This window comes from Spodoptera frugiperda, chromosome 2 (assembly GCF_023101765.2).
Source record: "Spodoptera frugiperda isolate SF20-4 chromosome 2, AGI-APGP_CSIRO_Sfru_2.0, whole genome shotgun sequence".
Taxonomy (NCBI): domain Eukaryota; kingdom Metazoa; phylum Arthropoda; class Insecta; order Lepidoptera; family Noctuidae; genus Spodoptera; species Spodoptera frugiperda.
Window position 1 is genome coordinate 5661329 of NC_064213.1, and position 24222 is coordinate 5685550.

At 34.8% G+C, this 24222-nt stretch overlaps 1 protein-coding gene across 4 annotated transcripts in view; it reads left to right on the forward strand.

Annotated features, from left to right (window-relative positions):
* LOC118268926 (facilitated trehalose transporter Tret1) overlaps positions 1-24222 on the forward strand; it is a 43998-nt gene that overhangs the window by 11941 nt on the left and 7835 nt on the right. For all 4 annotated transcript variants that reach the window (XM_050703808.1, XM_050703805.1, XM_050703793.1 and 1 more), the window contains exons 2-3: positions 3297-3480; positions 16854-16989. In XM_050703808.1, the coding sequence (XP_050559765.1) occupies positions 3297-3480; positions 16854-16989 (320 nt within the window). The remainder of the gene's footprint in view (positions 1-3296; positions 3481-16853; positions 16990-24222) is intronic.

A 24222-nucleotide genomic window follows, 5' to 3' on the forward strand; every position in this document is an offset into this window, starting at 1 on the left:
AATCGCTGTGGACAAAGATTTAATTAGGTGTGTTAGTAACATTTTTTTATTATAATATTACTGGCCGTACGGTTGAAATTAATAACCGATCTCTTTGTATTTTGATAACCCTTTAAGCACCCAGCTAAATGTCAATTACCGTAACCCTAGCGCGCGGCTAGGGGCCTAGTAGGGCTGATGCCTGATCCGGAGCTGCCGACTACCTAACGGGTTTACCGGGGCTCCGGCTAGAAAAGCAGGAGTAGGAACGGGGTGGTTTTTAGTCAGTAAGAGTCTGACACTCCCTCTCGGCTCGCCCAAGGCAGGAGAAGTCATTGGATGATTTCCCCACTTAACACATTGAACGCCGTGGTGGTCACCGGTGACCGACGTTACTAGAGGATTTGCCTTCAACAGTTTTCTATTGGCAGTCAAAGACTTAAATAAAAAATATAATATACGATAAAATTAGGTTATTAATACATCTACGTGCCTTAAAAGACACGTATAAGTACGTATAGTCCTGTGCAATGCATTCTTAGTCTTCACAATATGTGTCTCTGCGTTCGACTGTTTATTGTTTACGTTTAATGCGTCCGGTCGTGTAATCGTGTCGGATTGCCGTCCTACACTTCTACAGAATCATGAGAGTGAAACAAGAAAGTGATTTTGTTTTGTGCATACTCGTACACGTGCAATATATCTTGCAATACTGGTTTAAAATTTACCGAAACAGTCAGGAGATAAATCTGCTAGAAAAATAAATAAATTTAAAAAATTAAAAAACCCGACTGCATAAAAAACACTTTAAATAAAAACTGAAAAGTAAAAACAAGTCTAAAAGTGTAGATAGCAATGCTATTACCACAAAATTAAATAATTTCATAATCAATACACAAAAAATAATAATCTTATGCGAAACATAATTGAGTGTAACAATCGGGACCCATATTGAATGATTTTAGTCTAGTTTATTTAATGGGTCCCGACTGTTACACTCAATTATGTTTCGCATAAGATTATTATTTTTTGTGTATTGATTATGAAATTATTTAATTTTGTGGTAATAGCATTGCTATCTACACTTTTAGACTTGTTTTTACTTTTCAGTTTTTATTTAAAGTGTTTTTTATGCAGTCGGGTTTTTTAATTTTTTAAATTTATTTATTTTTATTTAACACTTTTTAGTTAGTTATAATACGGCTATGTGTTTCTCAAGATTTGACCCGCGACACGAGAGAACTACTTCCAATACCAAGATAATAAAAAAATAACACACGTCGATCCATTTATTTTAGATTGATTGCGTAACACAAAGAGAGTAAAGGAATTAGAAAAAGAAAAAGGATTAAGGGCAGTAAAATTTACTATTTACAAATTTCGAAAACGGTCTAATTCTTTGAAAGAATTTTCGTCGTGTGGACTATTTAATTTTTTTTTTGGATCTTTTATTGTGAGGGGTTTTTGTCCGTAATAGTATTAATCCTTATCCTTTTAAATAGTCTATTAATTTTCTACATTAAATGAAGATAAAATTTGCTTTGTACACTGTGTCAAAATTTCTACTAGTTTTAGACAAAAAACGGTCTTTACAGTTGACGCGTCGCATGGGCTATAGGTAAACGACTATGTAGATAGATTCCTTATTTAACGTTCAGCAAAGCGAGGGCGGGTCTCTAGTCCTTTATTTATAAATAAATTCATTGTAAATAATTTAGTTAAGACGTACTTTTATTATCACTTTTCACTTTTAAGTTCAGACACCGCTAGTCAATCGCGTCGCGTAGTACCCATACGAGTATTTAGTTTGGATAATAAAGAACATAATTGCACATAGTATTTTTTTCTATATGTCAGTGATATACCATTTTGGAATCCTCATGATGAGCTCTTTAATTTGATACCCATATCGTAGCAAATAAAAAAATTTTTTTTTTTTACTTCTATCTAGGGCGCCTCACGGCCGCCATATTGGTTTTTGTTTTACGTCACATATCTAAGAACACTTGGGTAATTAAGACGAATCCAACAATACCCTGATTGTCGAAATCCATCAAGCCGTTTCGAAGAAATGAGGTAATAAAGAATATTAGGCTCATACATACAAGATACGCGCGAAAAACATAACCCTTCCTTGGCAGTCGGGTAAAAAATGTAATATATAAAATTTCCATGTCACAATGCTAGTTACTATACTCCTCCGAAACTGCTTTACCGATTTTTAACAAATTTTATATACGTAATTCAGTAGGTCTGAGAATCGGCTACTATCTATTTAACATACCCCTTAATGATAATGTTTGTTCACCCCTAATTTGGCAAATTGGTGTATAAGATAAAACAACGTTTACTGGGTCAGCTTACCAGCTAGTCTTATATAACAATTCATAATATCAACAAATACTTACATTTAATTTCGGAAATGAGACCTCTTGCCCCTTCGCACTTTTATCCACTGAACAAAATACACAAATTATATATTTTTATTTAAAATCCAACCTTATGTGACAGCACATTGAACTCAAATAACCTTTCCAATATAACTTGGCACGAATATTACGCCATTTTGCAAACAAAAATAACAGCTGATTCGTAATCTGTAAACATTGCACGTTGATCTAAAAGGAATTTGCTAATAAAACTGTCTCTCTTTCATTTATGTATGGATTCATAGATTTTTGTGTAGGTACAGTTTAATTTTCAACTTTATTACTAGACGATAAAGTTGAAACTCCATTAACCTAGACTATAGCTACTTACACTGGGTACCGTTCTTCAGAAATATGACGGATTGAAGTAGCTTGATCGATGTGATTACGTTTTAATGTATTTTCTCTCGCGTACTGACCGTCCCAAACGGATCGGTCACCCCTATGTCATCTGATTCAGTTTATTTACAATCAAAATAGAAGTAGGTAAAGTCAGTTTCAGGTCATCAGACGTCTTTAGGACGTTTACCTAAGAATTCGAACTCATGTATGCACATCCACTATTACTATAATTTTATTGTAACTTTCGTGAGACATACTAAATTAATTATTATGTTATCGGCTTACTCACGTAACGGTTTGACAAGGAATTCGACTAGTTTCAAGCCATGCTAGAGGCTCATATTCATGAGCAGCATTCCGCGACACACGACGCGGCGATTGAGTAGCAGCGCGACGATCCACTATTACTGTTCATATTTACAAAAGTATAATAAATAGCTCCTTTTTCGTGTGTATCAAAAGAAGATTTACCTACATATTATAACATTAAATCTTTTGTAAAACTTACAAATTGCCATATTTATACCTGTTTTATCATTGTTACAGTGATGGAGCCCACGAGGCTATGCTTGGCGAGGGCCAGGTCCCCCAGATCGTCAGCAAAGAGACAAAGAAAGCTGATGAATACGAAGCCCTACAGAGTTTCCTGCGCAGCATCAGCTCCACAGCCACATTACCACCTTACGTCAAAGGAGAAACTTACTCTTCGACGCGAGGTGTATTCAATCAGGTAAGGGTTCTATTAAAATTATTTTTTTGTGAGATAAGGGTGGTAAACATTAAGGCTAGCCACCTGATGTTAATATCTCTCTTCCTAGTAGCTCTCCAACGTGAAAGATTTAATTGCACTTTGCAGTGCTGAGCTTCTTTTTGTTTTTTTTCTCGCTAGCGGGTTTACCTCGCTACCGGGACGCTCCGGCTCGAAAAGCAGGAGTAGGTCATTGGATGCCTTTCCTCCCTAAAAAAATGCACTGATGAATAGGCACTTCCAGATTAAAAAGTATGGTTACCCATTAATTAAACTACACAACGGTCGCGTTGAATCAGAAATAGGGAACCTTAGCTACTGACAGGTGACAATGACTAACTTTATACACATGGAAATTAATAATTCACTCGTAACATTCATACAACTAAGTGTCGTGTGCAAGATATAGGTGCACTAATGATTGTCACAGTCCACTGGGACGGATCTGATAAAACCGGTAATGAAGAAGATTAGGAAGAGGATTTACAAACTTGATGAGCCGTGAAGGTGAAGCGCCTACCGGCTTCTGGTATTTCGTGAATGAAAAACTTACCTATCAGCAGTTTTTATTGCACCCGAAATTTTAATGAAGACCTAATTAGCGGTAAATTAGTGTCACTTGACTGAATGAAGAAGAAACGAGACGACTTATTTGAATATTTTTTTATGAAATACAAACCGGTACTGTGGACTATCTAGCGAGTTGACCGCTGCTCCGGTTCGAAAAGCAGGAGTAGGAACGGGGTGGTTTTTAGTCAGTAAGAGTCTGACAGTTCCTCTTCCTTTTCCAAGATGAAAGGAGTATTTGGATGATTATCGCACCTCAAAAAAAGCGGGAAATTAGTGTCACTGGACTGAAAAGGAGACGAGTTATTCGAATATTTTTTATAATTTTCCGTCCGCATTATTTAAATCATTTAATTTATTAAATCAGAGTGTCGAACGCCAAACTCGTACTAAGGGTACTTGAGAATTTGTTTTATAATAAAGTTAGGATTAAGGTATGCCTTGGGCCTTGTCAACGTAAACGGGCGGTTTTTCTGTAAACGGAAGTAGTGAGGAAGTAGGCTTTGCAAACTACAAGGCAATACGAATTACTTATCCCTTGAAAACTAATGAGTGTTATGTAGTTATTAATATGTACTTCCTTAATCCTACATGGATATTAAATCCAAGTACACAATCTGCCGCCAAGACGAACGCTACAATTTACCCGAAGAAAAACGTAAAATACTTTCTTGCAAAGACAAGACAAAGCGGATAGGCACATCACAACAAATACCGTTTATTGTTTCTTTGAAACCGGGCAACCAATCGATTATGCTCAGTATTTGTCGTCATAATATTGATTAACACTATCTTACCCCTGAGAGCCTAATGCGACTTTGTTTTAGAGCGGTCTGTGGGCCTAGTACGAGTTTGTGTTACTTCAAATGTTACCACGTTAGCTCTCTGATTGGCTGGTTCATTGGAGCAGGCCAATCAGAGCACCGAACGCGGTAACGCTTTGATCTTATCAAACGTAGAATAAACTCGGACTATTTGGTCCTCTGATTGACCTTTTGCAACTAACCAACCAATCAGAGCGCCGAACGTCATAAATAACTCGATCGCGTTAATGTAAAACAAAATCGCACTATGCCCTTAGTAGAGTACTCACTCGCGGTTTTATCTTGTGATCCCATAAGTCTTGTGGGATTATCACCCTATGCCTTAATATAATAATCCCTCAAAGTAATTCTATATAATATTTAGACAGAATGTTTAGCTAATAATGGTGAAAATCTACAAAGAATCTGCTACAACTACAATGTAATTTCTTCCAATTGTGTAGCAATACTAGGAAGTGGTTTTTACGATTTACTACTAAGAGAAGGAAAATGGAAGAAAATTTTATTTGTATTCTGACCTCTTATTTATGAAGCATTTTACCTTAACCACTGTCTAACGAGCACCTACTGTATTAATCATACTTAGGTATGTTTAATAACTACAATGATTTTAGTTTTATGTTATTGGCACGTTATATTAAACGTTTCTCGCTAAACAAATCGGGATTTACCCAATATCTATTGATAGGGAAAAAGTTTATTAATGTGTTTTTCTAAATATGACACACCTATCATAATAGAGGTAAATAGTAAATTCTGTTTACCTATTACAGCAAAATCCCATGAATATTATTTAGATTTAAGAATGTTTATGTACCTACATATTTTAAGACGATTCAAGATGATAATGTACAAAATCAGGGTGACTCTCTCTAGTCACCATGAGTAGGTGGGTAGGGATTTATTATTTATTTAGTTGTAGAAAAATCATGCATACTTTTACAACTTAAGCCAATACATTATACAGTTAAATTGATGTAAAATACTTCACATTATGTAATTAACTATTTGACAAAAAAATTACAATAATTTTAATTACTTAAAAACTTAGTCATCAGTTAAAGGATCCACATCTAAAGTAAACACGTTTTTGCTATTCAGTGCAGAGTGAAACTTTTAATTATTTTAAAAAAATATTACAACGCTTGTACCATAGACAAGTAAACTTACACTGTTCTATAAATCTATAGCCATTACAACTCACATTTAATATACTAGATGGCGGTAGTAGTTACATTTTGATACACAATCATATGCATTATCAACACCCCCACTTATCAAAATAAACTAAATATTACAATGTGCAAACTTAACATCTAACTTAACATCTTTAGAATACCCAATGATTCCATAAATTTGTAGTGTTTAACAGAACCCAGGCCCTTTGTCAACAAATCTGCTGGCATCTCATTTGTAGACAAATAAGTGATTTCTACTTTTCCACTTTTGACAGTTTCTCTTACAAAATGATGTTTAACATCAATATGTTTTGTCCTGTTGTGACATTGATGATTAGAAGCCATCCGCAATGCACTTTGATTATCACAATACAATCTAATTGTTAACAAAGATCCAGTTAGTTCACACAATAGTTCTCTAAGATATACTGCTTCCCTACAAGCTTCCGAGAGTGCAACATATTCGGCTTCAGTGCTTGACAGAGCAGTAACTCTCTGCTTTCTACTTTGCCATGAGACGGCTGAGCCTGACATAACAAAACAAAATCCAGTGTATGATTTTCTATCTAGGCTATCACTTGCCCAATCGGCATCAACAAAACCTTGTAAACTTTCTCCTTGACTACTGAACTTTAAACAATACATTTTAGTTTTCTTTAGGTATTTAAGAACTCTTTTAGCATAGTTCCAATGTTCAACACTGTAGCAAGTATTAAATTGACTTAAATAACTAACAGAGTAGGTGATATCTGGTCTTGTCATGACTGCCAGATACATAAGACAACCTAAGAGTTTTTGATAACTAAGTCCTATTGTACATTTTTCTGCTTTTGGTACATTCAATTTATTCTCAATGGGTGTATCAGCTGTTCTACAATCAGTCATATGAAATTTTAACAATAATTCTTCTATGTACTGCTGCTGATCTACAGTTATCACATAGTTATTACTATCCTTCTTAACACTTATATTCATACCTAGATAACGCTTAACTTCACCCAAGTCTTTAATTTCAAATTCAGATTTTAAAATACATTTTAACTTCTCAGTCTCATCTTTACTATCAGAAAATATAAGAAAGTCATCAACATAAACTGCTAATATAATTTTTACATCTTTACACATCTTTGTAAATAAACATGGCTCTTGTGTACAGTTTTTGTAATTATTTTTACATAAAACATCCCTAATTCTCTCATACCAAGCTAAGGCGGATTGTTTTAATCCATATACTGCCTTTTTGAGTTTAAGTACTTTCCCTGACATTTCTGATACAAAGCCTTCAGGTGCACACATATAAATGTCCTCTTTCAAATTACTATTTAGATAAGCAGTCTTAACATCTAATTGAGTAATGTCCAGTCCTAATTTAACACTTATAGCGAACAATAATCTTAATGTTGAGTGCCGCACCACTGGTGAAAAGGTTTCACTATAGTCCAGTCCATATTTTTGGGTAAAACCCTTAGCGACTAATCGCGCACGATATTGCACTTCACTATCACTATTGACCTTTCTCTTTAACACCCAACGACACTGCACAATTGTAGCTCCTTTTGGAGGATCGATGAGCTCGAAAACTTCATTCTTTCTGAACGATTCTATCTCCTCATCCATTGCCTTCCGCCATTGCTCACTTTCAGGACTTCTTAGAGCTTCTGTCACCGTCAGTTCTGTCTCCTCCATAGCCAACAAGCCCGTCTGATTGTACCTTGCTGGTTTACGTATCACCCTCTTTGGTCTATCGTTGATGTGTTCTGGTGATTCAACTGGGCTGCTATTTGATGATGAGTATTCAGGAACATAAGTCTCATCAGCTTCATAGAATGTTATCTGGGATGAGTCACTGTCATGGTTTTCTTCAGTATCTAGTTCTGATCGTTCTAGGCATTCCTCCCCCACTGAACGATCATTTCCTATAGGAACAGTTGAGCCTTCTTCTATACACCATGTTGTTTCATCAGTGGTGGACATTCCTGATTCAATTACCACTACATCTCGACTTGTAGTAACCACCTTCTTGACAGGATCATATACCCGGTAGCCCTTTACATGTTCTGAATAACCAACAAGAATGTGTTGTTGAGCTTTCTTGTCCCACTTGGTTCTTCTTTCCTTGGGAACATGTACCATAACTGGACTGCCGAAGATCCTTATATGGCTCAAGATTGGTTTTCTTCCATGCCACATCTCATATGGTGTCTTGTCATGGAGGCCGGACGCTATTGATCTATTTTTTAAGTACACTGCAGTGGACACTGCCTCTGCCCAAAACTTTTTATGTAACTTTGCGTCAAACAACATGCATCTTGCTTTTTCAACAATTGTTCTGTTGTTTCTCTCTGACATACCATTTTGTTCTGGTGTGTATGGGTTGGTTTTCTGGTGTATGATGCCAAATGTTTTCAAAAATCCCTCCATTTCCTTCGAACAAAACTCTCCACCATTGTCCGTCCGTAATATTTTAATATTGACATTTTTCTGGTTCTCCACCATGGATTTGAATTCTCTGAAGTATTTGTAAACCTCATTTTTCTCTTTCATGAAGTAGACGAATGACATGCGACTGTAATCGTCCACAAAAAGGAGGAAGTATTTCGACAATCCGATAGATTTAGTCTCCATTGGCCCACATACATCAGCATGCACAATTTCCAGCACCATTGTAGCTCTTGTGCCTGTGGGGAACGGTAGTCGGGATTGTTTGCCCTCACAACAAACCGCACAGTTCGATTTTGTCACTTCATAAGAGTCTTTATACTCAACACCTTCCACAGCACCATTCTTCATTTTGATTAAGTCTTTTGTGTTTATGTGACCTAACCTCCTGTGCCATAACAAAGCGTTATCTCTGGCAATCAAACATTTTGTCACTGGTGTTTTACATAAATCTAGTTTATAGACACCATCAATGAGGTTAGCAACAGCCACTAATTCATTATTTGCATTGTGAATTAAACACTGACTATCGGAGAAAGTAACACTGTTGTTGTTTTTTATCATTTGGCTCACTGATAATAAATTTGTAGTGAGGCTTGGTACACACAGAACCTCTTTAATTGTAATGTCATAACCTTGCTGTGTTGATATTTCTATACTGCCTTTGCACACTACCTGAAGTTTCTCATTATTAGCAATCATAATTTCTGAGCATGTCTTTGGACTTGATACATCCTGTAACCAACTTTGGACAGCAGTCATGTGAACACTGGCTCCTGAGTCCACGTACCACTCGTCTTTACTGTATCTAGCACTCAAGAATACAGCACTAAATGCATTAGACGACTTATTTCTGCTTGATTTTTCTAACATTGGACAATGATTGCGATAATGACCAGTATTTTTGCATTTGTAGCAGGTTATATTACTTTTATTTGCCACTTTGTCGTTTGAGTTTGATTTCCGACCGTTTCCGCTTTGATCGGTGTTGCCAGCTCTGGGTTTTGATTTCGCCCATTTTGATGCAAACGCCGCTTCATTTTTCTGCGTTTCTTTCGCGGTCACTCCCGTCAATTCTAACGGCTCTGAATCTAGTAATTTTGTCTTAATAACGTCAGCCGTAATCGCAATACCCGAATGTTCAATAGCCATGATCATAGGTGTGAATTTATCCGGTAATCCTGCTAGCATTAACGATCCAATCCATTGATCTGTAATTTCGAAACCGGTTCCACATAACCTTTGCGATGTCTCCACAATTTGAGTCACGTATGTGGTCATATCTTCACAATTTTCCCGTCGTATTGAAATCAAGTGACGTAATAACGAAATCTTCCTCGAAAATCCTGAGTCGTCAAACAGAGATTTGAGTTTATCCCACAACTCCTTCGAAGTTTTCGTCGTCTTGATATGCACGTACAAAGTCGGGTCGATGGTTAAGCATATTTTGGCCCGAGCCTTCAGATCATCTTCGGGTTTAATGTCTTTTCCTACCACCGGCTTTACACAATGTAGCATGCCTTCCAACACGAGCACATTTTCAACTGCAAATGTCCACTCATCAAAGTTTTCCCGGCCTTTTAATTTAGGCACACTGGCTAAATAGTTCGTTGACATCTTGCACAGCACAATCGTGATCAAAAAACTAACTTTTATTACTATACTTTTATGAAACGTTTAAGCCCATAACCTCTAAAGTAAACACGTTTTTGCTATTCAGTGCAGAGTGAAACTTTTAATTATTTTAAAAAAATATTACAACGCTTGTACCATAGACAAGTAAACTTACACTGTTCTATAAATCTATAGCCATTACAATTCACATTTAATATACTAGATGGCGGTAGTAGTTACATTTTGATACACAATCATATGCATTATCAACACCACAGACGGAAAACAAAGTTAGGTACCTATTGCATCCATGTCTTTTTATGTAAGTATATATTATGATGCAATAAACATATTTTAAAATGCAATAATTAATGCAATGCACCTAAAACGATGTCTGTGCAACTTACAAAAATACAGTTATAGAATAACAAAAACGCTGCAATATGAAAAAACCAGTAGTCAGAAGACATATTTCATAATAAATATATTCATATAATAAATTATTTACATATACATATGTATTAGGAAAACAAATAAATGTATATAATCATAGGTAGCTAGATACTGTCTGTTTGTCAACCCTGAACTTTGCAACTGAATCGTAATTTACCATCAATTTTGCACACGCAAACATATTCTACGAACACATACCTAGTATAATAATAAAATAAATATACGAACAAAAAACACTACATGTACATATGCTTCGCTTTTTGTCTATTTATCTTTGATGTGACTAAAAAACCATAATCTGTGGTTTATCAACTCATTTGGCCAATCCTCTATTTATGTTCAACAAACCATACAAAGTTGATACATGATAACGTTTTGTGTTATGTTTCCTATTATTGCAACGTTTACAGTAAATCGAAATAAAATAAAATAAAATACTTACATCATTGTCTTAATTGATGTAGGTATTTTGTGAATAAGAATGCTTTTCCACCAGAGATTTTCTATGCTACACTGCTGTGGATGCGTTTGGCTTTCACCAGTCATATTAATTGGTAGAAATGGCTTAGCACTGGTGGGAACAGACTCAGCTAAGCTATATTTTTATAAGGAAAGATGCGTGCTATGGATAGCTTCCCTACTATCGATATATCGCATACTCGAGCTGCATATACTCCTTGCACAGCTACATGGCTTAGTATCGGTGGAAACGGTAACAGTTCCACAGCTTAGCTACTACATCTTCGTAGCATAGCTACATAGCACATCTCTGTTGCAAAAGCACTCTTATACTTATTCCTAATCAAAAGGTCAACTTTCGAACTATCGAAATAAACATAGTTTCGACTCTAGGAGATCTTTGACCCTGCTTTTCAATCTAAACTATAAAATGATGCAATACTTCTTACTATATTACATACACCACAACACACATGTACATATCTACCTATACTTATACCTCACACCGATACACTAAACACTTAAAAAAGTACCGTAAGGGGACGGTACGAAAGTCCAAAGTCACTTGACATTACGAAATACCAAGTATACATAGGTCTATATTAGCCAATCAAATCGACCTCAGCGCTGTCAAAATTTGCATAGAATAAATTCGGCCTATCCTAATTCAAGACTACATTGCAACACGCGCGAACCTTTGACAATGACATTCCGAAACTCTGTAGTGTAGGGTAACCATGAAAATGTGTGGATGAGGAACGTAAATATTATTTTTACACATAACTGCGAACAATGGAATGATGTCTGTAATTGGATTACGTACGATATTTACGCAGAAGGTTTTGCTGTTCAATGCTTGATGCAAATGGACTGTCAACTGACCATATATTCACACACACATAGTATACCTACATACGTATGTGCTTTGTGAGCTTTTTCTGACTTCTTGCCTTGATAGGCGACTGAGTTGCTTGTACAGTTGTATTCAATTTTTTTGTAATATGCAGAATAGAATAGAATAAAAAGTTCAAGGTCTCTATATGATGTTCCTGGTCCGTTGAAGATACGATATAATATCAAGATAATTTAACTTTTCACAAATTACTTTTATGGATTTTGCCTCTACAGAAGTCTCTTGAGTTTCTATAGTATCAGAGAGTAAGTCATGCAACATCTGTATCATAGAGACTAGATGTATAGGAAGGCTATCTTTTACATTCTGAAGTGCAAAAAAAAATGCAAAGCGTGATACTACGCCATTACTATTGTATTTATCCTTTTAAATTATAATTTTTATCCTTCTAAATGTACCATCTTAACAGTGAAAGCGCTAAACAGTAAATTATGTATGTGTGTAAGTATCTATGTGCAAATGTTTTGGCAAAGAGAGCTATTTCTCCACAATTTACAATGTAAAACAAACTAAAAATAAACGTTCTTCACGTACCTAAATATTTCTATTGAAATGTAGTTTTTACAATCGAAATAGTTTTTGTTTTCGTTGTGCAAACATTACTCAGTACTGTATACCTACATGACGGCTTTAATTAGATATGTTATTACGAAATACATATATAGTTTTTTAGGAGGCACGTTTTTGAAGTTTTTGTAGCAGTGATTATATTCAGATTAAGTTTTGTAAAACACACTGTACATTACAAACTTAAACTGATTTTATTTCATACTGATTTACCTACATGACGACGATGATATCACGCTACTACTATTTCGCATAACACTTCAAAAAAATACGTAATTAAAATACGATATATTATACCAGCTGTCCTCTTCACGGAATATGAACAAAAAAGAAACAAAAAGGCTAATTTAGCGATGAACTAATAATTATTTCTAAGCCAAGTCACTGGTCTGTTGCGAAACAAAACACTACATTGTGTATATGTTAATGAAGTAAGACACAACGAGGAAACCCGTGTGTTTGTAGACTTGTAGGATATACCCCGTGACCATGGCACTGCTGCTATGCGGATAAACCAACTACTAGTCGACTTTCAACCATAGAACTCGCAATTTTTTGCCCACATAACCTCAAAATATCATCCAACAAGGATTTTAACAGGTAAATAGCTTAAAACGCGTGTATAAACATATCTATTATCAGATAAACTCCTTGCCTTGAGTTTTAACGCAATTCCAACTAATTTGTTAGTCGTTTAAACGCGTTACACGTATCTAAGCAAGGGTAAAAAAAAATGGTTAAAATCGTAATGTAATGGCTCCCACATGTCACAAGTAGGTCATATTAGCTCGCACTCATTCACTTCGACCATTAGTTAATTAGAAAACTTCTTTCAAGTTATTATCGACGCTGTATCTTGACAAGGATGAGCCAATGGGCAAACTCCATTTGTTCCAATTAAATAAATTGCTTGTTATGGGAACTGACAAGAGTTGGGCTGAACATGACAAGCCTTATACCTATGGCACTAAGAAGTACGTATAGATAGATCCAAAGACCTTAATTGCTTAAAGTAAAGCTTGGTAAATCGATGTAGGCACTGAATGAGTGTCATGGGTCATTAGTTCAGTAGCATCAATTGTCTTAACTTGGGCACAACCAGAGATCGTTACCTACATATAAATTAAAGTGGTCCAATCAGCTTTATACGTTTCTGTTCATGGAGCCAGTTGTCTCTAGCTTCAATTACAAATCAGTGAATGCCTTTTTTATAGCCCTATCATAAACCATATCATAATACTACCCCTTTACTTCCATTATCATTCCGTACATTCCATCAGATCACTTCCTCTCCCATCTATCAATGTTAATTTAACTTCCTCGCTCGTTCAGTTATATGATCAAGCACTGATTTACTAAAGTGGCTTAACACTTATAGATAAGTAGTCAGTGTTATAAACACTTAAGGAAATATTGCTATAATTGTTGCCCTCTCAATAAGACATAAACATGTACGAGTATGTACTTATGACCGTCCTCATATCCATTTGTGAGATATTATAAACTGTCCAAATTCCTTTTAATATCACTGCTCGTACATTGAAGCCTGAACTAGACCCAGTTACCTACATACCGCCAGACGTACGATAAAACAGCTGCGTTATCGTAACACTTCCTGAAACTAACGACTCAACGTACTACAGTACATACCTAATTTTTATTAGATAAGGAGGTCACTCAGCTTATTTTTAATCTCTGCACGACCTCTTCCATGTTTATTTGTTCGAAGGGCAACGAAATAAAATCGAAACTGAGATTTCGCTATAAATCTTCTACAAAAGAAAACAACTTGTTTAAGAATAATAAGAGTATGATCATTTAACTCTTGTAAAATAAGCAAACCTAGTAAAACAATTTAGCTAATTAAAATTCTGATTAAAGATTAAACACGTCTTTATCTTCTAAAAATCCAGCTAATCCGTAATGTCTTTTTAATCCCGAAACCTAGCTTATCCCGCAATCCAAAGAGTTAAACACACAAGAAATTACATTTTCAATTGAAGTATAAAACATTTAACATGCTTAAATCAACACGCCATATTGACAAAATATAAAAAGACAATATGAGCCGTCGATTAATAATGTCATTAAAGTGATTCATCTGGATTACTGGCGTCTATACTAATCTGTGTAGTGTAAAAAAGCCGCCAAATAACCAAATTCTGTACATAAACGTAATCCAAAAACCATATGGCACTTTTATATACATCGGCTAAAACAAAGCTGTATTAAATTTCACTTGGGTACGTTGAAAAGTTTATCACATGTCACTTGCGTCACTCACTTATGGCAACAATAACTAATTATTACTCATCAGCGATGAGTTCAAACGGACATTGTTATGTTGCAACATGCAAGTAACAGCTGCCTCGAATTTTTAGACCAACCTGTATAAATATAGGACACTTGGCTAAATAAAGATCATTTCTATCAACCATATTCTGAAAATAATTTCAAAATCTAACAAAGGTAGGATGAATTTATCGGCAGTTGTGCTATGAAAAATCCAGATGTTCAGCTGAATCAGATTTAAGATTCAGTGTCAACCTTGAACTAGTTGAGACAAGATTTTTTTTTTATTAATGTGTTGATTGCAATGGAGGACATCATATTATTATTATTATGCGGATTTACCCTTAACAGACTTTCGCAATGAGCTCGTCCGTTTTTGGTCGAAATTGTTCTCACAACTAATGATATGGCGGATCGTGACAGAGTCGAATTGAAAGCTATAGTAAGCCCTGCTATATTTTAACTAAATACAATATATAAACAACAATTAACAAGCAAATACTTGTATGATCTGGTTCAATATATGTATTTATGATATTTCATTAGATAAAAATGAATCACATAAAAAAATATTGTGTCATTTAGAAGATTGATGTTTCCCAACCGTACATGTGATATCACTATTATTGATATCGACTATCAATTGTTCAGTTGTTCATATAACATTAGTCACATTTTATCAAAGCAATTGGTGATTTTGCTAAATTTCCACTCATGCACATGATACTTATCAGTCTATCTCTGATGTGATTTTCGATCGTTTATCGATACAGGAAGATCAATTTTCAGCTTAACCAGATAGGCTCCTATATAGAAGAGGAAAATCTATGATACTATAGATGTTAGAATAATGGGTGATCCGATACTACAGCTTAGAATATTTCTAGAAGCTCAGTATATATGGATAATTGGATAGATATTTAAAAGGCGCGTAATTTTAGGGAAATAGATTACAGAAAGTGGAATATAACTACTACATTAAAATCAAACTATAAATGCACTAGCTCGGGAACCCTTATAAAACAAAATTAAATTTACTGCACTCTAGATAGAGTGAATTAAATGATACACATATTTACATTTTACAAGTTTTTAGTATACCTATTTATAAAACATAGTCGAGTTATAAAATATCGTCTCAAACATTAACCTAAAGAATTAAACTGCCGACCGATAAAACATGCACTGCAATATCCGGTTACCTCACTGCAACACCTCGACTAAAGATTAGACATTATTGTCTAATCTTTAGTCGAGGTGTCTATTGACACTATGTATATATTATATGTAAATAGTATATGTATTGTTATTATGTAGGTTTATTATTTTTCCATGTTATTTAAATACTTACACAAATATGTACCAATATATATATATATATATATTGGTACATATTTGTGTAAGTAAGTATATTCTATTTTTCCACCTGAGCTTTTCTGTATTTACTTGCTCCATGCACCTACCACTGGTTTTTCACTGCATCACCTAAAGGTTTGGCTGGTAGAAAATGCCTACGGCATTAAGCCCACCTTGTACACATTCATGTGCATAAAGAGTAATAAATAAAATAAATAAATTATTTTTGTACGTGAAATACGTGTAATTCTTTACTTGAACATTTATTTTCATGTGAGACAATATCATTTAGGAAAATTGTTTTATCAACTACTTACTTAATATGATATGTATAAGTGCTAAGCATAGGATTTTTTTTTAATCATTATATTTTTTTTATGGTATAAGCCGATAAACGATCTGACGGATCACCTGATCCGAAACACCAGAGGTGATATAAATGCGTGGCCGGGCTTTTTGAGGTTATGAATTTTGGGGTTGTTGGGGAATCGGGGACTGGGAAGAAAGGGAGTTATTGGACCTCCGGTAACCTCATTCACACGACGACACTCACACACAACACACAGAATTCCAGAAAGACTCAGTTTAACAGGTTCTTAAATTATTAACATCTTACAGCTTTATACAATAATTCAAAGTATTAACAATACCAACTATTAGATTTTAATTCAATAACAAATTCTTTTGTTACAGTGCCTCATAACATGTGCAGTCCTGATTTTGGCCGCGGGCGCTGGTCACCCTATTGGCTTCTCTGCAGTTGCCCTACCACAGCTCAGAATTGAGAACAGTACTATGAGGATAGATGACGAAATGGGATCATGGATTGGTGAGTACCTATATCAGCTATTATTTCATTAATTATTTATTACATTTTCATTTATTTAATTATTTTACTTGTTTAGTACATTTTTAAATATTTAATTAGAAAAAAATATTACATTATTTATTTATTATTATGTTACGTGTGAGTGTATCGTGTGTAGCGGAATGCTGCTCATGGATATGAGCCTCTATATAGCATGGCTTGAAACTAGTCGAGTTCCTCGTCAAACATTTACGTGAGTAAGCCGATAACATAATAATTAATTTAGTATGTCTCATGAAAGTTATAATAAAATTCATTATTTATTTCATGAATGAACAAATATAACTAGGACGGTATCTAATTCCTTCAACCACTGGAGTCATTGACCTTTCCCTCTAGTACATAGGGCATTTCAAGTAGGTAGAAGTGGATATTCTTTTCTTTCAACTATTTGTTTTTGTTGTGCAATATTTAAAAATAAACTACATATTTACCTATAAGGAAAGTTTATTCAATAAGCTGTGGTTTACCACCGCAGTACCACATAGGCATAGGCCACCACTAGAATAAATAAATAAAATTCGCTGTTCAATGAAAACAGAGTAAGTAGGTAGGTAGGTACTTAATTAGGTCATAGAGTTTATTATAGTTTACAATAATGTCTCCCGCAAAACTGATTCATTTCGAAATTTGAATTATAGGTATAGTACACACACATACATTTAAATCGAGTTCTTAAGTTTGATTCTATTTTTAAATATTTGACCAATCGCGTTGAATACCACTCTTGCGCAACATTATGAAATAGTTGCCATATTATTACATATATATGTGTAATAGTAAGTATTATTATTTAATTTTGGTCACTTATGGTGTGGTTTGTTATTTAATATTGAAAAAATAAGTGTAATACTTAAGTCATTGCATTACACTAACTATATACCTAGCTTTTGCTTGCCCATGTGTTATTCCAGACTTTAAGTTATCTCTGTACCAATTTCATCTTAATCCGCTCAGTATTTTTTGCATAAAGGAGTATGTGGATGTCCACACAAACATTAATTTTACTATTAGTAGGACAGACTAATTTTTTAAGGGAGGAATATCATCCAGTGGCTGCCCCCGCCTTGGGCGAGTCTAGAGGGAGCGTCAGACTCTTACTGACTAAACACAACCCCGTCCCTACTCCTGCTTTTCGAGCCGGACCCACAGAATACTAAGCCTCGATAAATCCGCTAGGTTGTCCGTAGTTCTGGAGAACAGGCTGCCTATGACCTTTAGATTAACGATATAATCTAAAGGTAGATAGGAGTAAGCTTAACTACTATCTTGCCGATTAACATTATTAATTCTAATTACTGTTAATTAGATATTATTATAAAATTTATTATATGAATGACATGACATAATGAGAACATAAATAGAATATGGAAATGAGCAACAGATTTAAATAGATTTTTTGGCAACTAATGCGTAGGTTTACACGCCACACGCTATGTATAAATACCTACATACACACATATACTATTATGAGTAATTACCATGAAACTGAGGAAGCTACTCGTTAGGAGGTACTTAGTAACTAATCTCATCACTAATAAGTAAGTACTGGCAGAATTCCCACAATACAATCTACAATTCTACATCAATTATGTTTAGGACAAAAATAGATGAGTAGACAATAGCTGTTATAGTAGGACAATTATGTAAGTACGTACTTAAATATTTTTTTTACTTTAATTAGGTATATTCCTAATTTGGTCATTAAATATATAAAGATACAAGTCAAAGGTATCTATATAAAATGTGTTCTTAATTATTATCGGCTTACTCACGTAACTGTTTGACGCGGAACTCGAATGCTGCTCATGAATATGAGCCTCTAGTTAGGCTTGGAACTAGTCGAGTTCCTCGTCAAATAGTTACGTGAGTAAGCCGATAACATAATAATTAATTTAGTATGTCTCACGAAAGTTATAATAAAATGTACTCTTTCTGTGTAGATTAGTTATGTTAAGTAGGGACTGATATATGAATAAATACAATGAATCTTTCATTACTTAAGGCACTACTATACGGATAAAAACCTAGCTTTCCAAAACAAATTGACGTCCGGGAAAGATGTAAATATAAAAAAACGTAAACAAACAGACGCACATGACGTCATTGTTTAATTATTCTCTCTCGTCAGACGTTACGTAATCACTGCGAAATGGCATACAAAGAGAAAGTGTCAATACAAGAAAAAACTTCCTTTTCACTACTAAAGGCACTAAGTAAGTATTACACAAACCTTTTCTAAAAGCCTTGGTTGAACTGCTTTCCATCTGTGTTTTCAGTCGCCTCTTCATTTATATTCATTCAACTGAAAACTAAATGGCTATCGTTTATATTAGGAAAAGGTTTTTTGTCCAATCACAACAGCTGTCAAATATTGAACATCCTATGGTGTGACACTAGTTAATTCCCTATTGGTCGAAGAACAAGAGGTTTACACTAGAGCCATCAGGTGACCAAAATGACGGTAGCCCCATGCCCCATAGAAAAATGACTTTTAATATACCTACACAAACACACCCATCGTACCTTCTTGACTGAACGGTCGTGGACATAATGCCCATCGTACATCGCAAGTTACTGATGCTGCTGCGATACGTCTCCACATAGCACGAAGTTTTAACATTTCACATTAGAAAATACAAAACAAAGACCTAAAACACCTAATCCAATGCTAGCAGTAAAATCATCGTGAAAATTAAATATTGATTTCCCCAAATACACATGATAATGTAGTTAATCCAATAAAACTGGAGTATCATTGGCTTAGATAGGATTATAAGAACAAATTCTAAAATACACGGTTCATTTCATTTCATAACGAGGAGTACAGCTATATAAAACAACTATTTTGAGATTTGACTTTAATCCACGTCCCATCACCTTTCTTCCTTTCGGAGCCGAATCCTGCCAAGCAGGATTCTAGGCGTAGCAATAGGCTCACATGGGAGGCTCACATATTATATGGGACATATAACATAAATGGTGAAAAGTTGGTGTAGGTACATTGTACAATAGCATTACGTGCCTTAATGTGCACCTCTGCCTACCCCTTCGGGGATAAAAGGCGTAACGATATATGTATAAAAACGTTGTTAATTTGATGAGTTATCGTATGTCCATATATACCTATTTACCTATGTATTTACCTCTCCATTCTATTCATCATACGTTTGTATACAATTTTAATAACCCGTGAACTCTAAATACCGTTAATCATTCCATATTCTTGTTTTGACACCATGTACATTGTGTACAATAGAAAACCCGTTAGCTACATTTGCCCCTGAAAGTACATAAGTCAATAAATTATAGTGCCAAGTACTTTTGAATATTTAATAGAGCTTGTACCAATTTAATGTCGACTATAACTATAACCTACAATTATTGACCTAAAATGAAACATTCTAGATACTTATTTGTATACCTTCAGTTATTTTTGTGATGAAAATGTAAATTAGATTAAAACGTTTGAATGGCAAATTAACATTAAATTAATCACGTTTAAACACAAAATGACAGCTAAATTCATAAATTAAAATGAATAAGTAATTGATTACTGTTATAAAGTACCTAACTACCTAATTAAAAGTCAACACTTAAATTTTATTTTCATTCAAATCGGTCCATTAATTAAATATATTCAACTTTATGTAATGTAAATATTTTCCACGATTGCCTACACAAATTCGGAAAAATATGTATCACGCGTAGGTGCTGCCATCTACCCTTCACAGCTGACAAGGCATTAACTTTCATTTTCACTGTTATTGCTTTTTATTGAAATTATATCATGGATGTTTTGTAAACTAATTAAACTGATATCAGAAACACAGTTTCTTAAACTAAACATAACTCTATACCTACATAAGAACAGTCGATACTTATGACTGTAATTTTTTTAGCATTTTGTCTTTTCCTCCTCCATTTTGTCTTTATTATCTGTAGATTGTCAAAGTAATGTCTAATTCGACACCATAGCAAATCAACGAACTTTAAATTTAGAAAAACCATGTTTAACTTTTGATTAGTCATGTCCTTTTCCATGGTTTAATTTGAAACCAAGGTGCGTTCCAGTGAATCTGGAACAACAAAAAAAATATTAGCCAAGGTACGAATTGTGCAGACACAAAAATCATCTTGTCATTCATCAAAAAAAATGAAGGAATGACAAATCTTTCTTAAATCCGTTCTTAACGTAGAACCTATAGGTACCTTTTTTTAAGGGGGGAATATCATCCCATGGCTTCTCTCGCCTTGGGCGAAGCGAAAGGGAGTGTCAGACTCTTACTGACTTAAAACCACCCTGTTCTTAAAGTAGGACTTTTAGAGACGGAACCCGGTAAACCCGCTAGGTAGTCCGCAGCTCCGACCAATATAATTTTAATCAAAATTATGAACATTAGACACCTACTTGGATTAAATGATCACTGGAGTTTCATGTATAGCGGATAAGTCAACAAGATTCGATCACTGAGCTAGAAAGAAAAGCAAAAAGAAACATTTATTGATACGCATTCCCAAGGCGAAACACAAAACAATACGCAGAACTGTAATACAATGATGAGACATGACAATGTCGGTGCGTGTTTTAAGTTTGCGTCAAAAAGAGTTCTGCGAATGCAGTTCAGTATGTTGTAGATATGATCTTTGCGTTTGGTATTCTACTAAATCCTTTAGCACTCTGCTATTCGAAATAGTCATAATCGAATCCTCGTTTGAAGTCGAAGTCAAATCATTTATTCTAATTAAACCATAAATATGTGCTTTTGAAATGTTAACGTATAAAGAAAAAAATTATTGTTTGTCAGTCTGTACGTCAGTGAAGTTAGGTGGTTTAACTTGCCTATTTCTCCTTCGCCACTTGCCACTTGGAACTGTATCACTGATTTGAAAAGAGAGATAGAGATTTAGGCTATATGTTAATTCTTCTCTAAACCTTCACTTTAGTTTGGTTTAGAGAAGTCGATCAAATAGCTTCCTTCAAGAACGGACCAAAAGACAGATACATTTTTATTTCAGAAATGATATTGGTACAGTCCTTTTAAATAAACTTCACTTACACTTAAGAAATAATCACCTAATTGTTTCAGACCTTTACTTCTTAAATCTTTTCTTTTTCTTATAAAGTCATGACTTCATGACTATAAGAAACGCGAGCAAAGCAGTGTTTTCACACGACACGTGTTTTACTGTAAACATCGGATGTCGTTACGTGACGCCGTCTCTTTAACTCGAGGAGCTACAGACGTTTTAATTACATCACTCTTTGTACTTTGAAATATCAAATATATTTGTATTGTATTGCAAAAAAATACAGTTTCAGTGTGGGAAAGCAATGCTTCGGTAGTTATGGGCCGGCTCAACCGAAGTGATACCACGGCCTCATAGTAACCGAAGAGAAACAACGCTTACCTTGTGTTTCGTTGTGTGAGTTAGGTTTGAGGAGGCCCTATTACCCCTTCCCAATCCCCGAATCCCAAACCTTAAGTACCTAACCCTCAAAAGGCCGGCAACGCACTTTTAACATGCCTCTGGTGTTTCAAGTGTCCATAGGCGGCGGCGATTGTTTACAATCAGGTGATACGTCTGCTCGCTTACCGGCTTCTAATCTTAATCTTACTTTTCGAAAACTTGTTTCATATCCTCCTTCACAGAATATGTCCATCTTTTCTTTGGCCATCCTCTTCCTTCTATTTCTATTTATCACCAAAGCATTAATCGTTACGTACCTACTTATTAATATCAAGCTCTTGTTCTTCATTTATTACAATGAATTAATATTTAAATTGATGAAGACTTCTAACAATTAATGCTAATTAATAACAATTGTCTTTGAATGGTGTATAAAAAACATGTCTTTAATGAAAATTAAGTACCTTCCTAGTTGACGGTAGTGCCCACGTGATTCGTTTTTCCTGTTGTGTAAATAAACGTACTTAGTAATAAATGTCGTGGTAGCCCAGAGATTTAAGACGCCCCCGCTTCTCATGCAGGAGGGTACGGTTTCGAAACCTACCAACGACGCAAGTACCAATGTGACATTTTCCGAGTTACATGTACTTTCTAAGATTATTTAGACACCACTGATAAACGATAAAGGAAAACCTTGTGAGGAAACCTGGGTTTATATTTTCTAATTACAAGTTTGATATTGCCAACTCGCAATGCGTAAGCGTGTTGATTAATGCTCAAACCTTCTCCGTGCAAGAAAAGACCTTTGGTCACTTTACAGTCTGTTGATGTGATGCGATGTGAAATGACCGAGATGAACAATCTCGTTCAGAAAGCATTAGAAGAAAACTTTCCTAGATAAATCTGGATAATTGAATATGCACATCATCTTTATTTTCATTTAACTACCTCTTAGATAGCAACAAAATGCAATGCTTAACTTTGTTGCCTACGTCAACAGAAAACTGCTTATCACGTGTAAGCACAGCAGAATCCAGCTAGATAAATATACCCGAATCACGTGATAAAGGTCAGAGAATGTGACCAACTGTGATCACAACCACTAACTTAATCAAAGCGTGATAGTGACCATCAGCTGATATCGGCGACCCTATTAACATAATTATACTTATTAGGTAGGAGTTAGGATTAGGACTAATAGCAATATGTTTACATAATTTATGTGCTAATGCTATACCACTCTCTATAATTATTTTAACACCAAGAACATTGCAATAGATCGAGTGACCCCAAAATAGGTCAGACATTTGCATACCATACGAGTTTTTTTACTTAATTCGGAATAGAAACATATTTTTGCATTTAATATCAAGGATTACTACCCATATAAAGAGTAATGCATTGTATGAATAACAAAATTTTAGACTATCCTTAACCTGATTGCGAATGGCAGTATTGCCACACAAAGCTATAAAATTTCAATGGCTATTTTCATCATTTATGTTTTTTCTCCGATAAGTTTTGGTGATAACATTCGAATTAAAACGGTAATCAATCACTATAAATAACAATGGTTTGTAAGGTCGGCCATATTTATCAGGGGCCTTATGACGAGTTTGCTTTATTTTGAACGAAAACGAAACGAGTCCGCGTTCGGCGCTCTGATTGGTTGGTTCATTCATACCGGCCAATCACGGCGCTGAATGCAAACTCGTACTAAGCGTTCAGATGTCCGTTTTGCATGTCGATCAATTCACTCTGCTCTTTTTGCTAATCTGGAAT